General features: G+C 45.8%; 3 protein-coding genes across 5 annotated transcripts; 1 reads left to right on the top strand and 2 right to left on the bottom strand.

Moving 5' to 3' along the window:
- The first annotated feature begins 466 nt into the window (after nucleotides 1-466).
- On the top strand, nucleotides 467-4,288 carry MANEAL (mannosidase endo-alpha like). The gene is made up of 4 exons (XM_048968894.1): nucleotides 467-1,023; nucleotides 1,303-1,412; nucleotides 1,829-1,905; nucleotides 2,342-4,288. Exons 1-4 carry the CDS (start codon nucleotides 597-599, stop codon nucleotides 2,976-2,978), a joined length of 1,251 nt encoding a protein of 416 aa, XP_048824851.1. The 5' UTR covers nucleotides 467-596; the 3' UTR covers nucleotides 2,979-4,288.
- A 119-nt stretch (nucleotides 4,289-4,407) lies between these two features.
- On the bottom strand, nucleotides 4,408-6,911 carry YRDC (yrdC N6-threonylcarbamoyltransferase domain containing). Of its 2 annotated transcripts, XM_048968915.1 has the most exons (6): nucleotides 6,766-6,911; nucleotides 6,403-6,598; nucleotides 6,164-6,278; nucleotides 5,795-5,914; nucleotides 5,061-5,203; nucleotides 4,408-4,744 (listed from the first exon to the last, which is right to left on the bottom strand). In XM_048968915.1, exons 1-6 carry the CDS (start codon nucleotides 6,893-6,895, stop codon nucleotides 4,681-4,683), a joined length of 768 nt encoding a protein of 255 aa, XP_048824872.1. In that variant the 5' UTR covers nucleotides 6,896-6,911; the 3' UTR covers nucleotides 4,408-4,680. The 2 variants fall into 2 exon arrangements, with proteins under 2 accessions (XP_048824872.1, XP_048824871.1); XM_048968914.1 differs by lacking the exon at nucleotides 6,766-6,911 and having other exon boundaries at nucleotides 6,403-6,737.
- A 307-nt stretch (nucleotides 6,912-7,218) lies between these two features.
- Nucleotides 7,219-25,971, bottom strand: MTF1 (metal regulatory transcription factor 1). Of its 2 annotated transcripts, none has more exons than XM_048968880.1 (11): nucleotides 25,859-25,971; nucleotides 25,025-25,486; nucleotides 20,500-20,738; nucleotides 20,076-20,207; nucleotides 19,426-19,499; nucleotides 18,278-18,411; nucleotides 17,946-18,023; nucleotides 16,046-16,148; nucleotides 14,909-15,465; nucleotides 14,467-14,533; nucleotides 7,219-14,043 (listed from the first exon to the last, which is right to left on the bottom strand). In XM_048968880.1, exons 2-11 carry the CDS (start codon nucleotides 25,433-25,435, stop codon nucleotides 13,649-13,651), a joined length of 2,190 nt encoding a protein of 729 aa, XP_048824837.1. In that variant the 5' UTR covers nucleotides 25,436-25,486; nucleotides 25,859-25,971; the 3' UTR covers nucleotides 7,219-13,648. The 2 variants fall into 2 exon arrangements, with proteins under 2 accessions (XP_048824837.1, XP_048824836.1); XM_048968879.1 differs by having other exon boundaries at nucleotides 25,792-25,902.
- Nucleotides 25,972-26,236: the final 265 nt, after the last annotated feature.

The raw sequence follows: 26,236 nt of genomic DNA, 5'->3' as shown, positions 1-26,236 counted from the left end.
CCATTTAGCAGGAGTTTTATCGCCTGTAACGTTTGTGCATAACGGATTCACCCAATTAAAATGTTATTTCCTTTAGCAGCCCGGATAGTCACATCTCAGCGTTCGCTGGGGCTCGTTCACCTTTCCTTAAGTTTAATCCTTCACCAACCATTCGTTTCAAGTGTTTCACTTGGAGACTGATAGAAGCCGTTTCCTCCCGCAGTGCGCGACAGCTGCTTCCCCACCCGGGGCTGCGATCGGGGTGCTGCATCACCACCACTCCCAGCACCACGGCAGTTCCTGGGTCACCCACATCTCCGAACGGGGGATCCAGGAGCTCCCGGCTCCTCGCAGGGCAGCGCGGGGTCCCGACGGCACAGCGCTGCTGGGGGCGGCCGAACCGCGCCCGGGGTCGAGCGGGGCGGAGGCGCTGCAGTCCCGGCCGCCGCCAGCAGGGGGCAACAGAGAGCACGCAGCCACCGAACGGGGCCGGGAGCCGAGAATCAGAACGGCGCCCGGCCGGAGCGAGGCGTCCCCCGCCGTGCCGAGCATCCACCGCGGGGCCGGGCCCGAGCAACCTCCTCCGAGCCGGGGATCCGGTAGCGGGAGCTCAGGCGATGCGGAGACGGCGGCGGCGGGGTGGGCTGGCCCTGCTGCTGGCCGCTCTCTTCGTTTTCGGTACGGTGCTGGCGCTGCGCACGCTCCGCGCCGCCGATGCTCTCCCCGCCGGAGCGCCGGGGCTGGCAGAGCCGCCCGCTCCTCCCGGAGCCCGCGAGCCAGCAGCGGGGATCGGCCCGTCCTACGACCTGCACGCCTTCTATTACGCCTGGTACGGCAGCCCGCGCTTCGAGGGCCGCTACCTGCACTGGGATCACGCCCTGGTGCCGCATTGGGACCCCAAAGTGTCGGCCAGTTACCCCCGGGGCCGCCACCGCCCGCCCGATGACATCGGCTCCAGCTTCTACCCCGCGCTCGGCCCTTACAGCTCCCGGGACCCCGCCGTGGTGGACGAGCACATGGGTCAGCTCCGCGCTGCCGCCATCGGTAAGCACCGGGACGCACCGCAACCCGGATCCGTTCCCGCAGCGCCCCGGGATGCGGAGTTCGGCCCCCCCGGCTCAGCATCCCGTTCGGCCGCTGCCTTCTGCCACCCCATAGCCAACAACAGAGCAGCGCTTAGAGGCTCTTCCAACCAAACCTCGCACGGCACGGAGCGCCTCAAGCATTGCAGTGCCGTGAATCAGTGACCTCGCTGCCGTTGCACGGGAGGAGGCAAAGTTGAGAAACAAAACGTCTGAGCAATCCGTGATTGTGTTCCCACAGGAGTGCTGGTTCTGTCGTGGTACCCACCCGGCCTAGCAGATGACAACGGGGAACCATCAGACAGCCTCGTGCCATTCATACTGGATGCTGCACAACGGTATGCCATAAAGGTAACGCTTTTGTCTGCTGTCTGAGGCCACTGAACTCACTGTTCAGCTCCGACATGAAGCTGATGCTATGCCTGGGCAAAGGTCCCACTCCTCTGCTTCAGTTAGTAGTGAAGTAAATGGGCACTTCATGTAAGAGCTCTTATGTCATGGGAACAATTCAGCAGCTAAATACCAAGGGGTTGCTGGTTTTCTTTTTTCCCCTTAATAATTAGGATTCTCAGTTTACTTCCCACTCCGACATCTCTGAGCAGGCTGCCCACGTGTGTCACACAGGGGTCCCCCCCAGCCCATTCACCTGCAGGGCACAGAAGGTCCTTTGCAACAGCTCTGGGATGATCTGGGAGGTCAGGGGGAAAAGGGAGCGAATGGGACTGTGCTGAAAATAACCCCCCCTTCCACCACCTCCTCTTTTGAAGGTCGCCTTCCACATCCAGCCGTACAAAGGGCGCGATGACCACACAGTGCATGAGAATATCAAATACATCGTGGACAAGTAAGTCTCTCACGTAGGCAGAAATCCAGCTGTGGAGTGCTGCTTTAAGCAGAAACAGCGGGCTTTGAATTAAATGCATCAGAACAGCATCCAAAAAGCAGTGCACAGTGAGAACTGCCTACAGCTAGCCAACAAAGCAGTGCTGAGCAGCAGGAGCTGTAATCAAATCCCACTTCTTCCAGTATCTTGCCTCTAGAGCCCAAAGCTGCTTTCTGCTGTTCAGGTTTCTAAGCCTGTCACCTCCACTCTTTCCTTCAAAAGGGAAGCAAAGTAACAAACAGCACTGTTACAGAGCGCTCCCAGAAAGGAGAGAAAGGTTCTGAGCAAAGAGGCCCCCTTGGCAAACCAAGTCTCACATCACTCTTGCCTTTAACAGCAATACCTGCTGAGGGCTTATCACTCCAGCCTCTGAAAAAGCTTTCTGCTCTCTCTGTAGATACGGATCTCACGCTGCTTTTTATAAGTACAAGACCAGCACTGGCAGGAGCCTCCCGCTGTTTTATATCTACGATTCCTACTTGACACCAGCTGAATCCTGGGCCAACCTTCTCACACCATCAGGTTCCCATTCTCTCCGTAACACCGCCTACGACGCTGTGTTCATAGCTCTGCTGGTGGAGGAAGGGCACAAGAAGGATATCCTCTCTGCAGGATATGATGGCATGTACACGTACTTCGCCTCCAACGGTTTCTCTTTTGGCTCATCTCACCAGAACTGGAAAGCCATCAAAACTTTCTGCGACTCCAACAACCTGATGTTCATCCCCAGCGTTGGACCAGGCTACGTTGACACCAGCATTCGCCCCTGGAACAACCACAACACTCGGAACAGAGTCAATGGGAAGTACTATGAAACAGCACTGCAGGCTGCTCTCATGGTCAGGCCAGAGATCGTCTCCATCACGTCCTTCAACGAATGGCACGAAGGCACCCAGATTGAGAAAGCTGTTCCCAAGAAGACCCTGACACGTCTTTACCTGGACTACCTTCCTCATCAGCCCAACATGTACCTGGAGCTGACCCGCAGGTGGGCAGAACATTTCAGCAAGGAGAAAGAGCAGTGGTTGATGTGACTTCAGCATCTGCCTTCCTCAAAGCCATCCCACTGACAGAGCTGCAGCACAGACAGCTGCTTCAGAAAAAAAACCAAACCAACGAAACCAGCTGCAGAACCTTCAGCCCAGGCTGATCAGTGAGCCTGCAGCAGCCTGCAAGCACCCCAAGGACTGCAAGAGTCCCAGCTCTGAAGCCGCAGGAGGAAGAATGACAAGGAGCAGGAAATCTCTGAGCAGCAAAGTCTGACTTTGTGCACATGTAGCAGAGATGACCTTTTCAGAGCTCTTCTGCAATGCACGGGGGTGCTGGCTTCAGGGCCAAAGATCCATTTTTCCTTATGGTGTGTACGTTCTGTGATGTCTGACATAGTTAGCTGGGTTCCAGCATGCATTCTACCCTCTGTCTGCTGCCACCACAGATCCCTCTCTCCACTAGCAACTTCAAAAGCATTTCTTTACCAGCTGGCTGCAAAAAAAGAAATAAAAGTTCCTCTAAATTGTTTACTGTAGATGAAACTAATCCATGCCGTTTCCCTCTGGCTTATGCAGGCTCTTCTACACCAAGTTCTATGTTGTTACTATGGCTCACTGTTTCCAAATAACTCAGGGTAATGACAGCCCAAATGCTAGTGGCTATTTACCCCTACTACTCAACATGCTGGAAACCAAGGAAATGCAACCATTTCTCTCCTAAAAGTTCTTCGGTGGTTGTTTACTGCTCCAAGTTTTGAAAATTTAGACCTGAAGTTGCTTTATTCACTTTAGAATCAAGGGGGGGGAAAAAAAGAAAATAAAAATCAAACCACTTGCAATAAAAATGCTGCTGAAAACACCATTCATTTGTTTTTTGAAAGAAGTCCAGCTCACAGTAGCTTTCCTTCTTGTAACATGATGGAAAGCACAGCAATGATAGCACAGCAGCAAGGTCACAGGCTGCAGCAAGTGAGGATTCGCTCAAATACAAGAGATGTAGCAGAGAAATAAAACAAATAAGCTGCTTACCTTCAGAAGGCCTCAGGTAGGCAGGGATCTCCAGCCAGATGCCCCCTACTTCCCCTGCCAACCCTTAAAGAAGGACTAGGAAGGGGTTCAACCTGGCTCTACCCATTCTGGTCTCTCAGTGGATTGCTTGCAGCTGAGCTCCCCTGGGTTGGCCCTGCTTTCCCACCAGGTGCTCCATCAGCTGTGACTCAGCATTTCCACTACAGCTCTGTTTGTGGTTTGAAAGATGCTGGGACCCTTCTAAATGAGCCACAAATTAGCTTATACTTGTATCAATGAAATGAGAAGCAGCAGCTCGGGATGTGAAACAGGGCTCTGTTCACAATGACTCCACACACACTCTAATTAAGCACCTGGGCATTGGAACTGATGCAATAAACAGACACATGGAACAAGTTTTATGGGCAGGGAGGATCAGTGACATCATGCCATCCTGAAAACAGCCTAATACTCACATTATTTTATTTTAGATCACGTTACTAAAACAGGTATTTGGAAATTGTACAGCAGCACAGTTTAGCATAAATAGTTTCTCAAGATTCGGTAGATGTAACATTAATTAACAGACACCCATCAACTGTTATTCTCATTACCTTTGTTTACTGACCTGACACAACTCATCAACCTCATTAAACAAGGCCATTAACACCGTCTGCTGAATGCACAGGCACATAGTGTCCAGCTTTACCAGCTCTGTAGAGCCTCAGAGTCCGAGGTCTTACGATGATTCTGGGATCAAGCCATACTTCTGCCTCAGGATCTCAACCGTAGATGTCAGTGCACTGGGGGGGGTGAAACAACTGTCAGAAAAAATGTTTTCCCAAGGATTAAATTGCTTCTTTTTTTTTTTTTTTTGTGAAAGAGCAACCAGCTAAAAAACACAGTCATTTTGAATTAAGTGAAGTGCAGAAAGAAGGATGTTTCGTGTAGAAGCTTCTAGAAAGGAGTCTCAGCATTTGGAGTTGTCCTTCAGGATTTCTGAGGATGCTGATAATTTAGTAACCAGGAAACATGTAAAACAGGACCACCATAACTAGAAAGCTTCATTTCATTTAAATAAAAAGCACTGCTTATGGATACACAGCAAAGAGTGCTTACCAGCCAGGACGAATGATGGAGAATTTCCCCGACACAGATAAGTCAACCACAGTTGACCCCAAACGACATTCTGGGCTCTGGACATCCCCTATTGGGCCTCCATCAACAACCAAGGACAACTGAGGCCAAAGGTCTTGGAATTCCTGGAGAAATAAGAGATCTGGCTAACAGACCTGCTGAACAGTCTGTTGTCTTTACTGTCACTCTCTTTCCTCTGTCACAAACACATCCCAGTTTGACATCTGAGAACAGATTTACCTTACATCTATAGGAAAGCTACAATGCTTCTCAGCTTCAAAACGGCCTGGTGGCAGCACTGTTTATTTAAAAGCACGTACACAAAAACCAGCAAAGCTTTCGGTACAAAAAAGTGTCCTTTTGGTACCGTGCTCAACTGTATCCCCACCAGGGTCCACAGCTTAGCAAGAAGACATCTCCTTGAGCTGGTGCTCAAGCTGCAAGGAGCTGTACAGATAGCACATCCACATTCCACACCCAACCCTCCTACAGCAATTTCCTCTCTTTCAGATTTGGCACTCACTTCACAGACAGCTCCCCCACAACGCAGATCTGCAGGCTGTTTCAACTACAGACTGCCATTTAAATGAACAAGCAAAAGGAAACAGCAGCAGAGAAATCCTTGTTTTACTACTAACACTGGCTTCCAATTATGAATGCCTCGGGCTCTGACAACCTGCCACAAAAATCTCACTTAGTAGCAAAAGCAGCCTTACCGAAACCGTCAGCGTGCTCGCCTGACTGCTGACGTTAGCACTTGTTAAAGCCAATGGTCCAGGGCAAGCTCGTGCCAGCTCCCTAATAAAAGGGTGGTTTGGAATGCGAACGCCAACCAACTAAGAGGAAGAAGAGAGCATGTTTTACATGCAGTAACCACAGACCTTTTTCATCTTGCTTTGCCTAAAGCCCTTAACCGAAAGCTGACACTGTGGAGAATGAATACACCAACACCTGCCACACAAGCAATAACAAGAGAAATAATCGCTGTTAACTACAAATCAGAATTAAAGCTACTACAGCAGAAACGTCACAACAGCATATCAACAATGATAAACACTGAGATGCACGCCGTGGCAAAGACCTACCGACGTAAAAGGGTTCAAGTCCTTATTTAGTTCTTCTGATCGCTTTAAGACCAAAGTCACAGGTCCCGGGAGCAAGTCCTGCAGCATTTCATCCGGCACATTCACGTGGCAGTACCTACAGGGCAAGAGAGGGGCAGCCGGCTCCGTAAGCCCTACCCCAGGGGTCCCACATGCTGATGACAGCACACAGAAGCCTCCTGCCAGGCTGCATGCGGCCACAGCCCCCCGAGGAAGCTCACCTGTAGATGTTCTCCACGTCCCCGAGGCAGATGGCCAGCGGCTTCGTCCCGTTCCGCCCCTTCAGGCTGTAGATGCTCCGCACGGCGCGGGAGTCCTGGGCCAGGCAGGCCACGCCGTACACCGTGTCCGTGGGTACGGCCACCAGCCCGCCCTCCTGCAGGGCACCGACGGCGGCTGCCACCGCCTCCTTCCAGCCTACGGACACCGCCGGCTCAGTCCGGAGCCTCAACCGAACGCGCGCGGGGCTCTCATCGGCGGCCTCCGCGCTTCGAGCCTCCCACCCCGCGGGCCTCCCGCCTCCCATCTCCCCCAGGCCCAGCCTCCCGCCGCTCATCAGCCCCCACCGCGCCCCTTCCCCACACCTCGCGGCTCCGGCCGGGCCGCGGTGCCGGGCAGAGGTAGCAAGCAGGAGCTGCGGGCGCGGCCCGGGCCCGACAGCCCCTCCGCGGCCCGAACCAACCCCGCCAGCGCCGCTCGCTGCACTCTCAGCATGAGAGAGCCACTTCCGCTTCCGGAAAGAGGCGCCGCACTGCACTTCCGGCCGCCAGAGGGAGGCGCCGCGCTGCACTTCCGGCCGCCATTGTAATAATGGAGGGTAGGCTTTTCTATAGCGCTCATTCCATTCTAGGAGGAGGATGAGAGCTGCAGGGGGAATGGGGCGAATAAAAAGCCCTGCGATGTTAAATTAAAAAGCAAAACGTTGAAAAAGAAACCGATTTTGAACTTGGAAAGTGCTGACGTGTGTTAGAAGGCACGATGCCCGTGCTTATCTCCCAAATAATTTGTCAGGACCCTGAGTAAAGACTATTGTAACACAGTGTTTAAATAAGCATTTAATTAGGATTCCATTAGTATTAATATTGCTTTCAATTCCAAAAAAAGTTAATTTCCACTTCTTTGCAGATATTTCAAAGTACAATATTAACTTCATACAAAATGAGCAATTAAGCAAACACCATTATTTCACATTTTACATTCTTCAAAAAATACAAATTCATATTTACTCTTTTTTGGGGGGTTTTGGAGATGCTCTTCCTTTGGAAGTACTGTACCTGTAACTAACATCTTCACATTGCTCAATGTAAGCACATTTGTTCCCGTGTTTCATAGTTAAATAAATTCCTTTAATACCATAAACACATTCTTGAAAAACTGGGGTTTTCTTTTATTTTATCATCTCCAAGATCATTGCCCAGCTCCCCATACGTGTCAAACAAAACAAAAGCAGTCACTAGACAGCCTATGTTCTCCTGGACGTCCCGGTTTGGCTGCTATGCAGATATCAACGCTGAAGCCGACGTGGGTAACTGACCAGGCCTGAGGTTCACACATCCCTGCCTGCCTTATTGATGCTAGTTGGTGTGAAACACAACGACAGCCACTCTCACAACAAGGGTCAGACACAGCTCCGGTTCTAGAAGCAAGTGGAAAGACACAAAGCGACACAGCAAGAAATACCAGCTACTGTAACTACGGCACTGCAGAAACATACCCTTGGTTTTGCTGAAAAAGATCGTATGAAAAAAATCTCTAAGAAAAAGTAGAAATGGCATTTATTTGAGAAAGTGTACACTGCATAATGAACCAAATTTTGGCCAGCTTGCACACCACCAAAAGCATGGTGTGGGATTTTTAAACTAGTTCCAAGAACACACACACTTAGACTATGTACACTACTACATAAATATCCAGTTTAATTTGCATTTCTCAGTGCAGACACAGATTCCAACTCCTAGAACATGAGATATATATCAAGACGAGACGCAAAAAAGTTAAAAGTTCAGCCCTGTCCATGAGGATCAGCTACAGGTAACGTTTATAAAAACTTGACATTGTTTCCAAAATATGCTAAGGAGAAAATAGTATACCAATTAAAAACTACGCAACCAGAAATTTGCAGGGTTTATTAAAGACATGCTTTTTCTTTTTGTTCCCCTTCCTTTTTGCCTTACAGTCCAAATCGACTCTCACATTTCTGCCCACCTAGCTCAGATCACCGATGCAAAGGACTTCTCGCTCCGATGCTCTTTTCACAAAGACAGGTTTCAACATCCTCGTTTTTCAGGGAGGAAACTGAGGCCTGGAGAGGCTGAGCATCGTGCCTGAAGTCACAGCCTGCCAGCAGCACCAGGAGCATGGCACCGAGCTGCAGCACAGCCCTGCCTGCCCCTTGCTCCAGTTCCCAGCTGCGCTTCCAACCCCAACCCATCAGGAACAGCTTTTCATCTCTGATCAACTTCAAGGTCAATTACAGCCCAACTAATTTCCCCCCAGCAGTTCCACAACCAGCACGCCAATCATTAGTTCATTCTCAGTGTCTTAATTATAGTCGTCGTGGGAAGAGTACTGTAAACAGTTTCACAACGTTGCTGCAGTTGCAAACACAATATCTCAGATGACAGAGAAGTGCCACCCTCCGCAGTAAGGCAGATAACATGACATCAAAATGATCTGGCAAAGACAAATTCTAAAGGTGCAACATGCCTGTTTTGGAACAGCTTGTCACTTCTGTTCACACTCCTGGGACAGGAGGACGGAGGAGAAAGGAGAAGGGACAAAGATCGTGGCTGGAAGAAGGTACTGATTTCCAACAGAAGTGACAAGCAGCTCACCAGAAAGCGTGAGAGGAAAGGCTGCTAAAGCACAGTGCTCTCAGTGAAATATTTGCATAGATCGGACATTTGCTAACGATGCATAATTTCTCTTGGGTACAGACAGGGTAGGGCAACATGTCACTGAGCTAGTAGTTATTATATATATTCAATTAGACAGACACAGACAGACTGACCACATGGGACAATGATCTTTAGCTACAAGTATTGCACCGAGTTAAGTGCTCATCTTTGCACACCCCTGTTAACTTTTACTCAGAGCGAAAATAAACTTTGTGAAAGTATATACAAAAGAAATTGCAGCAATTGGGTTAAAGATAAAATAACCTAAAGTGCATTTTAGATACCAGTATGAGGTTCTGCAAACTAGTCTTTCTGGACACACTCAGCATTACAGAAGTGCCCAATTCGTACTTTTTTTTCTATGTAATTCAGTACCAGCATTTCAACAGTGCTGATTTTCCATTCCTCTATCAACTACAAGCGTGAAAAGCAACTTCCACAGCCTTCAACTGCATGCCAAGTCTGCTTGCTTGGCCACCAAAGCCACCAATGTTGGTAACCAGACCCTTTCTACATATTTCAGCTTCTGCACCCATACAGAAAATCTAAGTAACCAATCAATCCCCACAAGCCACAAAACAGCAAATCCTTTAACACAGGTGGACCAAGAGCAGTTGTGCTCTGACTGGTGATAATTCAAGGAATTCATGAAGTACAGATTTTGCAGAGGGAGGACACACTGCTCTCAGAGGCTCCAGCACAGTAGCAGGAAATCCTACATCTTACCAGATCTACAGTGACAAAAGCTCCACACTTTTTAATAAGATTTTATGAATATGCAAAATGCTGGGGCAACCAGTGCTGTCCCTCAGGGGTCACTACTGGGGTCGATGCTCTTGAACATCTTCATCAGTGCCACTGACAGTGGGGTTGTGTGCATTCTCAACAGTTTGCAGATGACACCAAACTGCTGAAAAAGGCTTGGGGGTAAAGGATATGAGCCAGCACTGTGCCCTCACAGCCCAGAGAACCAACTGTATCCTGGATTGCATTCAAAGCAACGTGGCCAGGAGGGCAAGGGAGGTAATCCTGCCCCTCTGCTCTGCATTGGTGAGACCTCACCTTGAGTGCTGTGTACTTGGAGCTCCCAGTACAGGAGAGACACAGACCTGTTGGAGCATATCCAGAGAAGGGCCACAAAAAGTGATCTGAAGGATGGGACACCACCCTGCAAGGCTGAGAGCTGTTGGCTGTGCCTGGAGGAGAGAAGGCTGCAGGGAGACCTGATATCAGCCTTCCAGTATTTAAAGGGGGGCTATAAAAAAAAAGTTTGTTGTTTGTTTGTTTTTTTTACCATAAGGGTGCTGAGGCACTGGCACAGATTGCCCAGAGAGGTGGGGGATGTCCCACCACTGGAGACATTCAAGGTCAGGCTGGACTGGGCTCTGAGCACCTGATGGAGCTGTAGATGTCCATTCATTGCAATGGGATTGAACTAGATGGCCTTTAAGAGGCCCTTCCAACTCAAATGATCCTATGATGAGCTTCCTGGCACTGAGGAATCACAGGGCTTTGCTGTGATATCCCTCTCATGCCAGCTGCTCACACAGCTCCTCCCTTCCAAGCATGTTCACAACCACCCAGCAGCACAACGTCTGATCACACAGCACTGGGGATGATGCAAAGCCATGTTCACTGTGAAACATATCTGATACATGGCGCATGGAAAACAGACCAACAGTGAAAGAACAAAAGCAAGTATTGTACAACACAACAGCTGGGATGCACAGCTCAGCCCATGCACTCAGAATCACACTCTTCTTCCCTTATTACAAGCTTTAATTAGTTTCACCTAAATCAACACCTGACACACATGAAAACTGCAAACCCAACACACCTAAAGTCAGTATAAACCTGGAATGCATTGCTTTTCCTAAAACACCAATATGAAACAGTAGCTGTGAGGAGAAAGCAGCAGAGGGGTTAACCTCTTATCTCCACTCAGAAAGGATGCATGCAGCATCTTGCTGCTGCCAATCACCACACCTCCAAATGAACTTCTAATTTCAAAGCCTTTGGCAGATGTTTTTTTCACTCATTTCTACCACAAGGGAGTTTCTGAAGATGCTACCTGGCCTAACAACAAGCATGTTTTACATGAACTAAGTCACAAGTAGCCAGGCTAGAAAGGAAAAAATGCTTCCCTGAAGGATGGAAAGGCTCAGAAAAGGTTGCTAAACCTCTCAACTGTCACATTTCAGGGCACATCTTGTCCCCATCAGAGAAAACCCCACATCTCAAGGGGAATCTATGTGCTCCTGCATTAGCAGACTCTCACATGCACACACACACAATTACATCCACACACCCTCAAGCACCACTGCCACACTGTGCCAAGGAAAGGGGCAAGGAGACTCACTCAAGGGGGGACAGTTCCACTCACGCAGACTCGAGGCTGTTTCTTCTGTGTTGAAAGCAGTTCTTGCTGCCACACAACCAGACTGCATCACAAAATGATACTGCAGGGAAAAGAAAAACAAAGGGGACCGCACCGCCACACTGCCCTCAAGGGATTGCCATGACAAGAACAAAACATCAGATGCTTTGTTAATCCATGTTTCATGGATGCAAACCTTATTGCTGCAGGACCCACATCCCCATTGTAATAAACTGCATAGCACTGCAATGTGAGCCAGTGCTCCCAGACAGGAAACATCAGCAGCATGTTTCCAGTTCAGGTGATGGCCTCCAAACTCATCACTGCAATTAGCAAGAGTGTTCTGTCCTAGCAGAGCGACACAGCACTTTCCACAGTCTCTCCTCCCTCACACTCACCTGAATGGACCACCCTTGTTTTACACTTCTGCATTTAACAACTGGAAGCAAGTTGACAGAGAGGTGAAAAGCCAGTTCCTTTCAGCCCATTTCCAGCTGCGCCTTGGCAGTGCATTTGCAAAACCATGAGATAGCTTAAGCCACTGCCTCAGCTAAGACTGGCAGTGGTGTGGTAAGGCTGCACTGAGAACGTCACAAGAGAGTTAAAAAGCCTTCAAATCACCAGGTTATCTCGGGGAGGTCTGGCTGCATTCATATCACTCCCCCCCCACAGGTGCAGACAGCAGCTACGATCAGATAGGAGCAAAGAAGAGTGAAAGATCTCTATCCACTAGGAGTTTGCATCCCTAAATTTAGTGCGCAGAGACAGTCCACATTAATTGGCTTATAGTCGTTATCTTTGTATCTCACTAATGACAACACTGTAAACTGAATAAAGACTATTTAATATTCTGTCCTTTAGCACAGAAGACTGACAGCCAAAGCCAGAAAGATGGATAAAATACTATAAAATTACATCTTTTAAAATAATGCAGCATAAATAAACCATTTAGAATGAGACTGCATTTATTGCAACATTACAGGCTTTTTGGTGGAAGGGGGGGTTTGTGTTTTATTTACCCTGAGTAGGTTAGAATATAGTTTGATATGAAAAACTACTACGTCGTGTAACATTTTTTAGTCAAGAAATAGCCCCGTGCACAAAAAGCTGGCATTGCATTAGGTTGGAGGCAGATTCAGGCAGAAACTATATAGCTTAACAGAAAAGAGGAAGCATTTCTGGGCAGCTGAAGGAGAAACTCACTGAACCCAAACAGAAGTTCCATCACATCATTCTGAAAGTTTTCCTAGAGTTCTTCTTGACAAAAGATGAGAGCAATCAGCAAAGGCACCACGCTCCTGATCAATCGATTGGAGGGCTTGTTTAAGAGGGTGACTCGTTTCTGAAGAGAGCCAAACGAATCAAAAGAGCAGCAGGCACCAATCTGACAACACCTGGAACTCACTGCATCCTTCAAAGACAGGCAAACAGACTCTCCAGTCTGAGCGAGCAGGGGCTCCCATAGTGCTTCCATACATCTGCCACCACACCTTAAGTCCTAGTTAATTAAATGAAGCAATCTATAAGGAGCACAAGTACCTCGTGCTCTCCTGCAATAAGCTCCCCAAACTCTTCTGTAGGCTTCAGTAACAGCCACAGTACAATGCAAACCCAGGCATCAACTCCCAGCTCAGTGATGTGACAATCGCATTCCAATGAAGTCGCAGATAAATCACCTTCTACTACAACAAAACCATTTTCTGCTACAGCAAATTCCTGTCCTGGGCTCCCCTTATAGTGCATGGTTAGTATCAGACACAAGAGACAAAAGAAAAATCATAGACCCAAGGAGTTGTAACAAAGACTCACTCGCTGCCAGTACCTTAAACCCAAATGTAAGTGATGTGCAATTGGAGACAAACCAACCCCCCTTTTTCTTTTTAAAATCTTTTTGCACACGAGTAACCTTAACTTCCGTGTTCACATATGACAAGCAAAAGTGACAGACAGTGCAGCCGAAACAGTTCATATATAACTTAGCTTTTTTTCTTTTTTTTTTTTTTGCCTTTTCTATTTTTAGATAGATTCTTAAAGATGGATGTACCTGGGACGTGACTAAGATGACATCTGGGAAGCAGAAATAAGCCACAAAACTTCCAAAGAGGAAGGAAAAAAAAAAGAATCGATCCTTCAGTTTCTGCTTCTAAGAGGAAGGTTTTACCCTCCAGGTGCAAAAGAAAATCCAGAACATCTTCATTTAGAGAAGTTGCTATTCAGACCAATTTCTTCCTCGCCCTGCAGTAGTGCTTCGATTGGAATTATATTAGATGGGGTTTCAGGACTTTGGAGGGACAGGAAGTCCGATACATCCATGGCACTTAATGTTTCAGTCTGTAAGTCTGAAGGGTTAACTATTTGACTGCTCTGCCCACGTGAGGGAGAAGGGGAAGAGGAAGAGGAAGGAAAGGTCTGAGGCTGCAGCTGGGGAGCTGGCTGCTCCGAAGCTTTCAATTCAGGTGAGGAATTCTCCTTCTTAACGGTGACTTTGTCCTTGGCAGAGTCTCGGCAGGCACACTGACACTGGCAGGCTTCCTCCTGCTTTATAATAATGACAGGAACGCTGAGACCGATCTGCTGAACGGGGTTTCCTGAAGGTGAAACAAAGTTAAAACACACATAACTAAACAGCGTGATCTCACCACAGGAGAGACAAATCATCGTTAGACACCTCAAAGCAGAGATTACTTATCATTTTTTCAAGCACAATGCATACCCTCAGCAGAAAGTAAACAAGAAAAAAACATAGACACTAGCAGGTATATATTGCTAGTATCTATATAGTATATATACTATAGCAGGTACTCTCTGCTGATGGCCAACCTGAACAGGCTGAGCCCAGAGGTCTGGTCTAAGTGTTGTTTTGTTTTTTTAAACACAGAACAGTATGTCACCTTTCTGACAGGCAGACTGCTTGCAGAATCATTAACATCACCACACATCCTGGTTGAGCTAACACTATTACAGGCAAACAGAGAAAGAGGAAAAAAAGGCTTGGTATCAAACGTGCTTACCTGTGTTGCCAGCTACTGGTAATGCAGTGGTAAAAAAGACCTTTTCTACTACTTTTGGAACTTGTGGCTTAAAGGAAAAAAAGAGAATAAGAAAGAGTGAGAATTGATTCCCAACAAATTTCTGTTGTTCAAACTCTAGATATCTGCATGCAAAAGAAGCAGATACTCCAAAGAGAACACATAGGAAAACATTCAATTAATTAACATCCTATTTGGTTCTGGCTATTCCAAAACTAAGCATATTATTTCAGTAGCACTGAAGACGACGAGTTGCCTCCCCCTGCACTACATGCCTGTCTACACAGCTTGTGGTTTTTGACAACTGAATTAATGAATCATTCAGAAGCTGCCAGGCTCGCTCATACTACTTGCAGCCATTCATTCACTCTAGGAGGAACAGGGACGGTGCAATCTGTTTCAAAGCTAGGCTGAGCATACTAACCATTTGTTCTTGGCTTTGTGGAGAACCAGTGGCACCATTTAATATCCATTGCAAGTTTTGCTCTCCCATGACGATGCTGGACTGCAGAATAGCGGCGCTCTGAGAAGGAGTAATTGTTATGGTTGGATTGCTGGTCAGAACAGAGTTCGCACCAACAGGCACAGTCTGAACTACAGCTGGCAGGGGCTCAGTGGCACTTGATGCTGTTGGGGCAGGTGCCCCAGCAACCACTGAAAGTCCTTGTACAATGGGCTGCGGTGGTGTCTGAGTGTGCTGCAGGAAGTCTTGGTGACTGGCTGCAAACTGTGTGCTGTGAGGTACAGGCACTTCTGGGGATTGTAAAACAGTTGCAGGATTTCCAAATGCAGCTTGCTGTGAGCTGGTTCCTATGGAGGAGGGAGCAGCAGGTGCTGCTGAGGCTTGTAGTGCTGAATGTGAAGGCTCAGAGATGCCAAGCTGCAGTACAAGTGGAAGTGACAACGATGCTGAATCTCCTGCAGAAGGCGGAACAGCAGTGACTGAGTCTGCATGACCATTAAAAGCTTCAATCAAGGCAGCTGTCAGAGGAAACAAAGAACAAGTGTACGTACGTCAGTTCTCATCATACCTGCATAAACAGCTCTCTCAATACAGTTACCAGCTAGCTAACAGGTTTTTTGCTAAGTAAAGCACTGGCATTTTCCATGTCTTCAGACTAGCGTTCAAGAACATACAGCACTAGACAGTGGAATCTAAAAGCAGGTCCAAATTCAGGAAGCTGGTAACACTGAACGCTACACACAAACTGATTGGCCCCTTTAGCTCTCTCTAAGAAGCCCCTCCATCAGCACGTTTGAGCAGCTACATCAAGAGAGAAAGTTCAAAGAAGATATTTCTATATGAGACATCCAAGAGCATCAGTGTTAGGACTGAACAAGGGCATGCTGTAAATACACGGCCCCTTCCCAAAGTGTTTAACCATCTGTGAATGTATTTCAACACCAAAGCACTGCAGCGTGGAAGCTGAAGTTGCCTGCTTGCTGCTTGAACTTATGTAGGGCAGCAGACTTCAGTTTGAGTTGCTGAACCAAGCATAGGCGTGCAGAGAGGGAAAGCTGTCAAAAAACTTCCTTAAAACACTGCAGATACAATTTGTACCTGTCTGCTTGGAGTCTTCCTGATTTGTGGTGTGATCTGTGCTCTGAAACATAGACTCAAAGATGCTTGCTGGTGAGATTGTGCTAAGATCTTGTCCGTGTGTCTGGCAAATGAAAAGAAAAGAGGAAGACATTATATCTTGGGTCTCCATAAATAGCACAAATCCCAGTCAGGCAACATATCGACATCAGAAACCTCTGCCCAATTAACCAGGCAACCTCAGGAAACAGAGCATATTTCACGCCATGCATTCATAAAACATAAAATGACATTTAGTTTTTATTACCCACAATCAAACTGACCAACACGATGAGCAAATCCTTACAAAAAACAAGCAAGTCCTTTTTAAAGGCAAATACAAATATATTCTTCTGCATCAATACTTCCTTTAAACATTGCTTCTTGTAACACTTGGCCGGAAACAGAAAAAGACACTAATTTTGGTGTGTTTGCAAAACCTTTTCTGGAGCAGAAACAAAATAGCTTGCTTAGATAATAACCTGGACTATGCACTACTGACACTCACATTACTGAAGCAATAAAATGTATTAAAGACCTACATGCTGCTTCCCTATTGAAGTACACAATAAGGACACAGTCTTATCAGTATATAATTTTCCTCCATGTAAAATGTAACCTCAGTCACCAGTTAGCTATAAGAAAGGAATATAATTACTGTAAAATCATGTGCTGAGCTTTTGAAAAATGGTATGATTTCATCACTGTGGGTTTTAGAAGAAAATCTTTCTTTCACTTGGTTATTCTGCTGCTAGACTTTGGAGTCATTTCTATCAGCTCTGAGTTAAAAGAGCCAATAAGGTGCAATTACTTCCTGAACAGGCTCTTCAAGCACTTACAGCTTTATTCACTGATGCACTTGCAAAAAGATGCAACCTATTTAAAGGACACCTGAAAGCTACTCTTTGATAACCTAATTAAGTGACTGCGTCATGCAACAAATTATTCTACAGAAGTGATCCAACTAATACCTAAAACCCAAATTTAAACAGAAAAGGCCACGGAAAATATCCTAAAAGTTTAAATGCTAGTTCTGCCCCAAATAAGGCTTCTCTCAGTAGCAGATTTAATGAAGACCTTACACAACTGTACAAAACCAAAAGCTTGCCTGAATATTTGCTTCTCTGTATTCCTGTCTGATCTCTTTGAGGGTGAACTCGTCATGCTTAGTCTGGACGTGTATAAAACACCCCACCCAGGCAGATGAAACATGCTGGCCAGTATATCAACTGCTTACCTCCTTGATTTATTGCTCAGTCTGCTCTAATCCCACAGCTGAAAGCTCATCATAGCTGCACCTCTGACATACTTTAGGTACTAATGCAATATGGCATCTGCATACACTCTTCAACCTTGTTCCTTCTAACCAATCCAATTTGGTTTTTGTATTGAAAAGTTAATGCTAGAATTTGTTGTTGGCTTTCTTTTTCTTGATAAAAAACTGTCCCCAACCATTAAAAAAAAAAAGAACAGCACTGATGACAGGAAGGGAAATTCATATATGCTAATATAACTCCACCCAGAGTCCAAATCCCAAATATTGTCCCAACATCCCCAAAAGGACACAATAATGTCAGATTGACAGCCTGAGCAGAGTGTCCAGAGACTGCCTCCTGCAAACTGCAACAAGGCACACCAAAAAGGCACTATTCAGTACACCTAAAGCAACTCCAATCAATTATTCTGTGGCAGAGTACATCTCTCCTAGCAGCAGGATGAAAGCTTAAAGGAGAGCATGCTGCAGGCTGGACTAAGTGAAACAGAACAACCAGTCATATGTATCTCATCTACTGTGTTCCAGTCAAGAGGTCAAGCCCATTGTTAGGGGAAAAAACCACCCAACTCAAATTACAAGTGAAGCAATTCAGAGACAATAACTCACTAGATTCGAGTTCTCCCGCAGCTCTGAATCTGTTGATATGAGGCTTAAGTCACTCAGACAAAGCGAGTGGCTTGTATCCTGGAAAGAAAAGAAATGGAGTTAAATATTAAAAAGAAAAAAAAGGGGGCAGGTTGCTTTCCAAAAAAATTAAGCAACAAAGAATTTTAAATGAGCACGAAGCAAAGCAGCCTGTAGAAAATAAGAATTCCAGTCATTCATAGCCAGCCTTTGTTTTACTTCAAACATGTATTTACACAGTGCTGACTGAAACATAAAGAGTTTACAGGGGACAGCATGACCACGTACAGAACTGCCTACAGACTGCTACTAACCTCAGACACGTTGTTATTGGGAAGTGCATTGTACGTATGTCCTTTCTCATGGCCTTTCATGTGACTCTTGAGACTATACTGTGTACTAAAAGTCTTCTCGCAGCCATTGCTGGGACAGAAGAAGGGCTTCTCCCCTACAGGCAGCATGAAAGACACATGACAAACTTATGTGAGACATATTTTTAAACTACATAGGATAATAACAGCATTACATACATAGAAGCACCTTTTTACTCCAAAACACAACTTCAGTTAGCATAAAAGGCAAAACCTTACCATAGGTCAGGTACTTCAAAGTCTTTCTGCACTAGTGCACACACTGATAAGAAAAAGAAGTACCTTTCTCTCTATACAAACTGCTACGTACAGCCAAGCCAGCAGCAGTAACAGCTAACAAACAGTTCCTTAACCTGCCATCACAGTGCCCTGTTCAAAAGGCTGGGTCCCATCCTACAAACAGTCTTAATGATACTCTGGAAAACAGTGAGCAATTACTACATGGCATATTGGAACTTGTATGAATAGATTCAAGAGTCATCATAATGCCACTTCATACACTCAACGTTCTTGGAAAGAGCCCTGCAAACAAAAGCTCCCATTTTATCAAGTGAATTGACACATGAACACAATATTTAACTTGAATGCATCTTTACTGACACGTTTGTGAAACATGCTGATGAAATTCAAGAGGCATAAATGTGAGGTGGCTTTTTCTTCGTGGTTCTGTTTCTTTGTTCTCATCTGAAATATGAGCTGAAGTTTTGACTGCCCACCTACATTTGCACGTCACCAGTTTGCTCAACACAGGTTGAAAGATATATTCCTAGAGATGTCTAGGAAATAAATGATTCACAATAGATTCACTGAGTTATATCTATTCAAATAGCTGTGTTTAGCAACCCTGAATGTATTGTGTAACTTAAAGAATAGAAGCAATTGTGCCAGGGCTGCTATGAAAGAATTTTTGTTTTTAGGAATTACATGGAAGGGTAAAAACCATATGATGACCTTGCCTGATAGGTGAAACATCTAATTAAATGTCCTTGCTAGATGATTTTATATGCAAGTATAAACACATATCAGGATCCTAAGAGTTAGTACAAACAAAATAGACTCAATTAAAGCAAAACCAAACCCCTCAGACTCACCAGTATGTGTCCTAACATGTGTTTTGAGGTGGTGGCTTGCAGCAAAAGCCTTTCCACAGCCGTCATGTTCACACCTGAACAGAAGATCAGGGAAGAGTTGGCATCAAGATTCTTTCACATGTGTGTTACCACCTCTTGTCATGCTCTGCAGTAGTCACAGGACTCCAAAGGGCTGGCCTGATACTAATCTCTGCTATCATTTACAACTCCCAGCTGCTGCTAAGCATGCTATGCAGGCAGGATTCTGACTGTGACTTTAAAATTCAAACACAAATTCATCATGTGGGGGGTTGGGTGAGCTGTTGTGGAATAAACACTGCATCCCAACAGAGCAGCAGCAATGTGATTCACAAGCATGTTCATCTTGGGGTATATTTCTGTCTAGAAAGGAATATTCTAACTTGATGATTCTGGTCATTTGAAGACAGTTATTTCATCCACTTTTACAGACATCTGAGAGAGTTCTGGAACAAACAGGCTCAAATGCTAGCCTCCTTCATTTTATCTAAACAAGTTCTCATTAGTGGCAGTAACAGCTGTCTTTTGGCACAAAAATAAGTTTTCACTAATGGCAGCAATGGTTGTCTTTTAGCACAGGCAATCCATTACAGAAGTTCCAGAGCAGTGAAGATTGCCATCCAGTAACTTACCGAAATGGCTTTTCTCCTGTGTGTGTTCGAATGTGCTTCCTCAGGTCACTGTGTGTTGTGAAGTATTTACTGCAGCCTTCTGATTCACAGTTAAATGTTTTCCCTGTGTGAAGTCTCTGATGTGCTTTCAATCTGAAATGAGTTAAAAACAAATCCCTCTCATAGTTTGTCACACAAACCAGCCTCTTTCCAAGGCAAGCAAGCCATCCACTTCAGTGTACAAGACAGGATCAAATGCTTAATGCATGTAATTGATATCACTCAAGTCCTCACAGAATCTGAGAATTCCTCATGCCTGTGCACCATCTTCAAAACCACCAGAAAATAATCAAGCTAAGCACAAGTTCTGTCATCCTGGACATCTATGCCTTCTTGGCACCCATTTCTCACATTTCTCCAAAAGAAACACGCAGAGAATTCCTACCTGTACAGTGTATTGAATGCCTTTTCACAGCCCTGCACATCACATTCAAACGGCTTCTCCTTTGTGTGCACTCGAACGTGGATTTTGAGGCTGTAAGAGGTAAGAAAGGCTTTGCCACAGCCTTCTTGATTGCAGACAAAAGTGTATTCCCCACGATGTGTCTTTTGGTGAGTGCGCAGGTTTCCAGCAGTGCTATAGGTTCGTGGACAGCCCTCAAAAGTGCACTGGTATCTCTTAACCTGTGGGATAGAAATGTTGCATGATTTGATTTTTTTGTAATCATTCCTGGAATCTGGAGACAACGTGATGGATTGTGATGTGAAAGGAAAGAAAAAATAAAACAGTTCAGTTATCAGGCTACTTAATAGATCTGCTGGGCCATGTAAAGAGTGGCATGCATTGGAAAGCAGGCTGACCTTACAGAATAGGAAACTAATTGAAAAGGAAAAGAAGGGGAAAAAAAAATTCCATATATATATAGCTAGAAATCAAAAGTTGGAAAGGATCCCCAAGATTACATCAAACCAACCCACTATTCCCATCCAGAGCACCTCCACTGCTTATAGCAGAGCTATTTACAGAGGAGGAAGACAAGGAAGGATGTACTTTCACAAGTCAACCCTCAAAAAACCAGCCTGTGTGCTGCATTGACACCCTGAAGGAATCTACAATATTTTAAACCTCCTACAGTGTTACTCCATTTTATCTCAAAAGCAGCCTTCGTCGTGCTGTGTTCTCCTGTGTTCACTCAGACAACACATGCCTGAGGCACACTGAGTTGCACAGGGTGCTTCACATCATAGGTGCCACTGGTTTCACAGCCATCTAGATCACTAGGAAGCAGTTCCATATGAATTAGATCTGACAGCCTTCCCATCTTCTGCAACAGGCAGGAAGAGACCAAGAGACCACGTCAGGAAACTTCCAGCGTGCAAGTCATAACACTTAATTAAACCTCATTCTCTCTTGTGAGGAAAAAGAAGTAGGCCTTGATATGCTTGATTAATCTCCCTCCAACGTTAATTATCAGACTGGTGGCTTTCATTTGACTGCTTCAGCTGAGAATCCTTAACATCTAGAAGTAATTATACAGCCCAAGAGAGAACGTGATGCTTGACAGGCAAGAAGCAGAAGCAGCATTGCAGAAGATGTTAACTTTGAAATCCTTGGAAAGGTGATGCAAAGTCACAACAGAGGAGCAGAAACCTTCAGATTTAGTATTCTAACAACTAGACAGAAAGATAATCTAGCAAGTCAAGGTCAGCAGTCCTCCTCTTTACCAAGGCACTCAACACCTACCTCACAACACAGCATTACTGCTTAGAAAACACCTCAGACTGCCTTCAACAAGAAAATTTAAAACTAACTAACAAAAAAACCCACTGAGTTGTAGTTTGGTACCACAGGAGAGGTAGATGAACCTATAGATAACCAGCACGTAACATCTATGGGTCTCAACATGTTCTTCTCTTGCTGCTTTATGCATACCTCCATCAGAAAACTTGAAACTCGTTGCTCTTTAATTACCACAGCTTGGGGGCTGAAAACACATGAAATAGCTGAAAATAACATGGCATCCCCTGACCTGTGCTCATGTAAGCTCCCACCGATGTAATACGGTGCCACAAGGGTAATTAATGGGATCTGGATATATATATTACACTAATAGTTACCAACAAATATACAGGCATTACAATACAGTTAAAAAATAATTAATAAATTTGGCTGTGTGTTGAGCCCACCAAGACAGAAGGAAAAGTACAGACTTGTAAAATACAGACACAAGGTCAGAAAGCACATTTTTCTTAGAAGAAAATGTGCACATTATGTCCACCAGAGATCTTCAGACTCAGTTTGGAATACAATTTATAATAGTTTGGAAGTCAATTCTTACCCTTTGGAAATTTAAGGCAGCTGGTAATTAGTTTTACACGCTGCATTATAGGGTGCTTTCCACTGTGCTTCCCATAATAAAAGGGATTTGACAGAGACATGAGCTACCTAGAATCTATTAGGAGAAGAGTCCTTTGTGGTTACAGTTAGGCCTAGAAAGTGAAAGGAAAAGGAGAATATTTATTAGGTAGTAATGATTTGGCCCCTAGCTGCCATGCACCCATTTAAAGGAAGATGGCAGTTCAGTTGGAAGGCCTTGTGGAGCTCCTCCTTTTCTTCAAAGACAAAATTGTTCTTCTGCAGATTTAGAAGGATGCTGGAGACAGAAGCAATACTGTCACAAATAAATAAAACTCCTCATACAGCAGCAAAGCACTTCATTCTCTTTTCACATTAGGAAATTCAGCACATCACATAAACATCACACACATGAAATGATGGAGATACTGACCATGAAAGACTGGCAGACAGAGCAGCCTGTGCTCAGGACCACATGCAAGCAACACAACAGAAACAAGGCAGCTACAGGAAAAGCAAGGGATGGCTGGGTACAACGTGTAGAGGAACAAGCTGCTTTGAAGACAAAGGCTGTGGCCATATCACATCAGCTTTCTGCAGAAGATAACATGCTCCTCACACACCGGAGGGAAGCTAGAAGCCTTCATTAAGTATTTATCCTAGAAGTAAGAACTAATTGCCCAATCACCAACACCACTCACAAAAGCTGAACCAAAGGCCACTTCAATTGCTCAGTTTGCCTTTAAATTGTCTTTATTTTAGGCTTTTCCCCTTAGGTTTGCATTTTGCCTACCACCACTGATTAAAGCCACATCAATGGAACTGAAATAGAAGACTCCAATTGCATTTACTCTCATGCAGACAATCACAGCGAGAGAAGTTTATGACAACACCAGGAAGTTAAAGGGACTTAAAGGAGTGTAAAACTTTCCTACACAAATGTCTAAGGTTGACCTGAAAGTATGAGACATTAAAACATTTATCTTCATTATTAGGACCTCCTCAGATGTCTTGGAGATACAGAAGGATTGGACTGGTAGCACCGAGAGCTGACCCAAGCATTCAGAGCTTTTAAAGTTTCTTTTTCCCCCTCCAAAAACTTACCAAGCATCTGAAATCATTGAACAAAAGGAAAAGAGCTGTTTGCTCAACACTCGATTCCACTGCACTCAAATTATAGTGCAATTCCTCCCCTCCCACCTTGAAAACTAAGCCAAGAGATGGGAAATAAATGCAGACAAAGAACTGAATCAGGCAGTTCCAGGTCTTACAAGCATTTTTCTAAAAGGCAGCATAGAAAAATAAATCAGTCTAACAGCATGTGTAAAGCCATCAACACCAATGTAACTACTGCTCTCACACACTGCAGACTGCAAGCTGATTGTTCTACTAAAAGAAACGAAAATACTGGCATGATTGACATACCAAAATGAAACATTTTAGCAGCTAAGGGAGGACGCAGCTGCTAGGAGTGTGAATAATATCTGAGCAAACAGAATCCTTTGGATGGGTCCATTGCACAAACCTTGCTCCAGAAGCTTCACAGCTAATTGCAAAGCTGACCTACAGCCCCGTATCCTCACTGCTGAGTGAGTGATAATCAAGGCTGCCTGCTAGTTTAAATTATTCACAGCATTCAAACCAAGCTTTCTCCCTAAGCAGGGGCTCATTTCTGCAGTTCTCACTCACACTGAATATCAGTTACACGAGCAGCTGATACAACTGCCACTGATACTCGCAAAGGCACCAGTAAGAGTTTAACTCAGCAGGGCCAAGAAAGTAGGGCAAAGTTGTTAGAAATATGTCATTTGAATCCACTTTGCCTTGCACCTAAGAAGTAACAAACCTGCAAGCCATCACCACTTGGCATGCAGGTAGAATTCATCAGGAAAACAGAATTAGAAGCAGCCTCCATACGTTATCCTCCAACACATAAGCTAACTTAAGCTTTTAAGACAGCAGATGGTACTCTGAAGATTCTCTTGCTTTCTTCTTAGTTTCCCTGTGAGTGACACAACAAAGCTAAAAAGGAATTTTAAGTTTGGCATCTTAAGCTCCATATTTTAGCTAGCTCTGAGAGGGTAGATTTTAAGCTGCAATTTAGATGTGCTTTTCTCAGGAACGTGGTTCACCACAGAATAACAGAGCCCATGCTCCTTTTAGCTGAACTCAGAAAATAATTCTCCAAACAATAAAATAGCAGGACTAGTACTACACTTACTAACAGAAACAGTACTACTGTCAATGTATTTCTGTTGCCATATTCTCCTCTAGCTTGCAGATGTCAAAAAACACTTCCTGCTGCTTCACAGGAAAACAGCAAGACACGAGATTAAAAACTGAAGACATTCACAGCCATGCTGCTGATGCACCAAAGGACCATAGAACACAACCATTCCTCCCTGCACAAGGCACTACTACTGCTAACAGTAACAGGGAGTTTGATGGAATCACTGATAAGAACCAGCCATACAGTGATCCTTAAGAACAGGAAAAGCTGCTGCCTGCCTCCTGGCACACACTTCTAGCCACCGTATTTTTCAAAGCATTTGAGGTCACCAGATGAAGACTGAGCACAGCAAGCACGAATTTAAAACTATATTTAACTACTTACTTCTTTAAGCTTGGTTTCTGGGCATTCAGACTGCAGAGTGAGTGTTGCGCCTTCAATGTTTCTTGGCATAGGAGTTGAACCAGGATTTATTGTTAGGTGAATCTGATCTGGAGAAATAATATGTTGCACGTAACCCTGGGACATTCCTTCATGATCTGCTATTAAATGAAATCCTTCTTCATGACCCTCCGGTAAAAAAGGCAAGTGATCACCACATTGTCCTTCATCCTCATCATCTTCCAGCACGCTGTCTTGCTCTATGAGAACAGTTGTCCTGTCATAGACCGTCCCGGACGATGAAGAAACCAGTCCGTTTTTATCAGCAAACCTCATCATATTGTCATCTTGGGTTAATTCGTCATCGTCCACTTCATAGTAGATAACGTTGCCTTCGGGACTGTTTTCCCCCATGGCTCACCGCCGCTCACTGCGGTATCCTGAAGCGGGACCGTAACAACCCATCTGCAACAGAGGAACGGGAAGGCGGAGGCTCAGGCAGGGCCGGCCCGTTCGAGCCTCGTTTCAGGTGCGGTCACACCCCCGTTCTCCGCACAACCCCTCCCGGAGCTCAAAGGCCCCGCAGCACTCCCAGGCGTCGGCACCGCGCCGCAGCCCGCACCCTACGGGCCGAAGCAGGCCTTTCCTCCCACCCTCTAGCTTAGCGATGCCTCAGTCCGTCCGGCTCCCCTACCACCCGCCGCCAGAGCCCACCACAACCTCGCACACAACCCCCAGGGGCCGCCCCGTCACGCTCCAACCGCGCTCACCGAGCTCCCGGCAGCGGCGGCACCTCCTTCCCCACCCCAGCGGCACCATGATTACCAGCGCACTCACTTCCGCTTCCGGTCGCGTGCGGCACGACGGGAGGGCCGCGCCCGCCGCGGGCGTTGATGGGAGCGGGGAAGGGGGTGCGCATGCGCAGTGAGGAACTGCGCTGGGCGCGACGGCAATGTGAGGGGAACGGGGTGTGGGGCGATGAGGAGCTGCAGGGAAGAGCGGGCACGGAGCCCAGCTCCTGCTTAAATAAACTCATAGCCTTAAATCAGTCGCACAGTAGGGAACAAATTGCAGCTGTGTACCCGTTTGTGCGGTTTCCTCCCTAGACAAAGTCGGAAGTAGAGCTAAAATGAGGTTTTCCTCAGAGCTTCGTTGTCCAAACTGACCCTCAGGATCCCCCAAGGCCACATCACAGAATCACAGAATGGCCCGGGT

Source organism: Lagopus muta, chromosome 23 (assembly GCF_023343835.1).
Source record: "Lagopus muta isolate bLagMut1 chromosome 23, bLagMut1 primary, whole genome shotgun sequence".
NCBI lineage: Eukaryota > Metazoa > Chordata > Aves > Galliformes > Phasianidae > Lagopus > Lagopus muta.
This window is presented reverse-complemented; position numbering and strand designations above follow the sequence as displayed.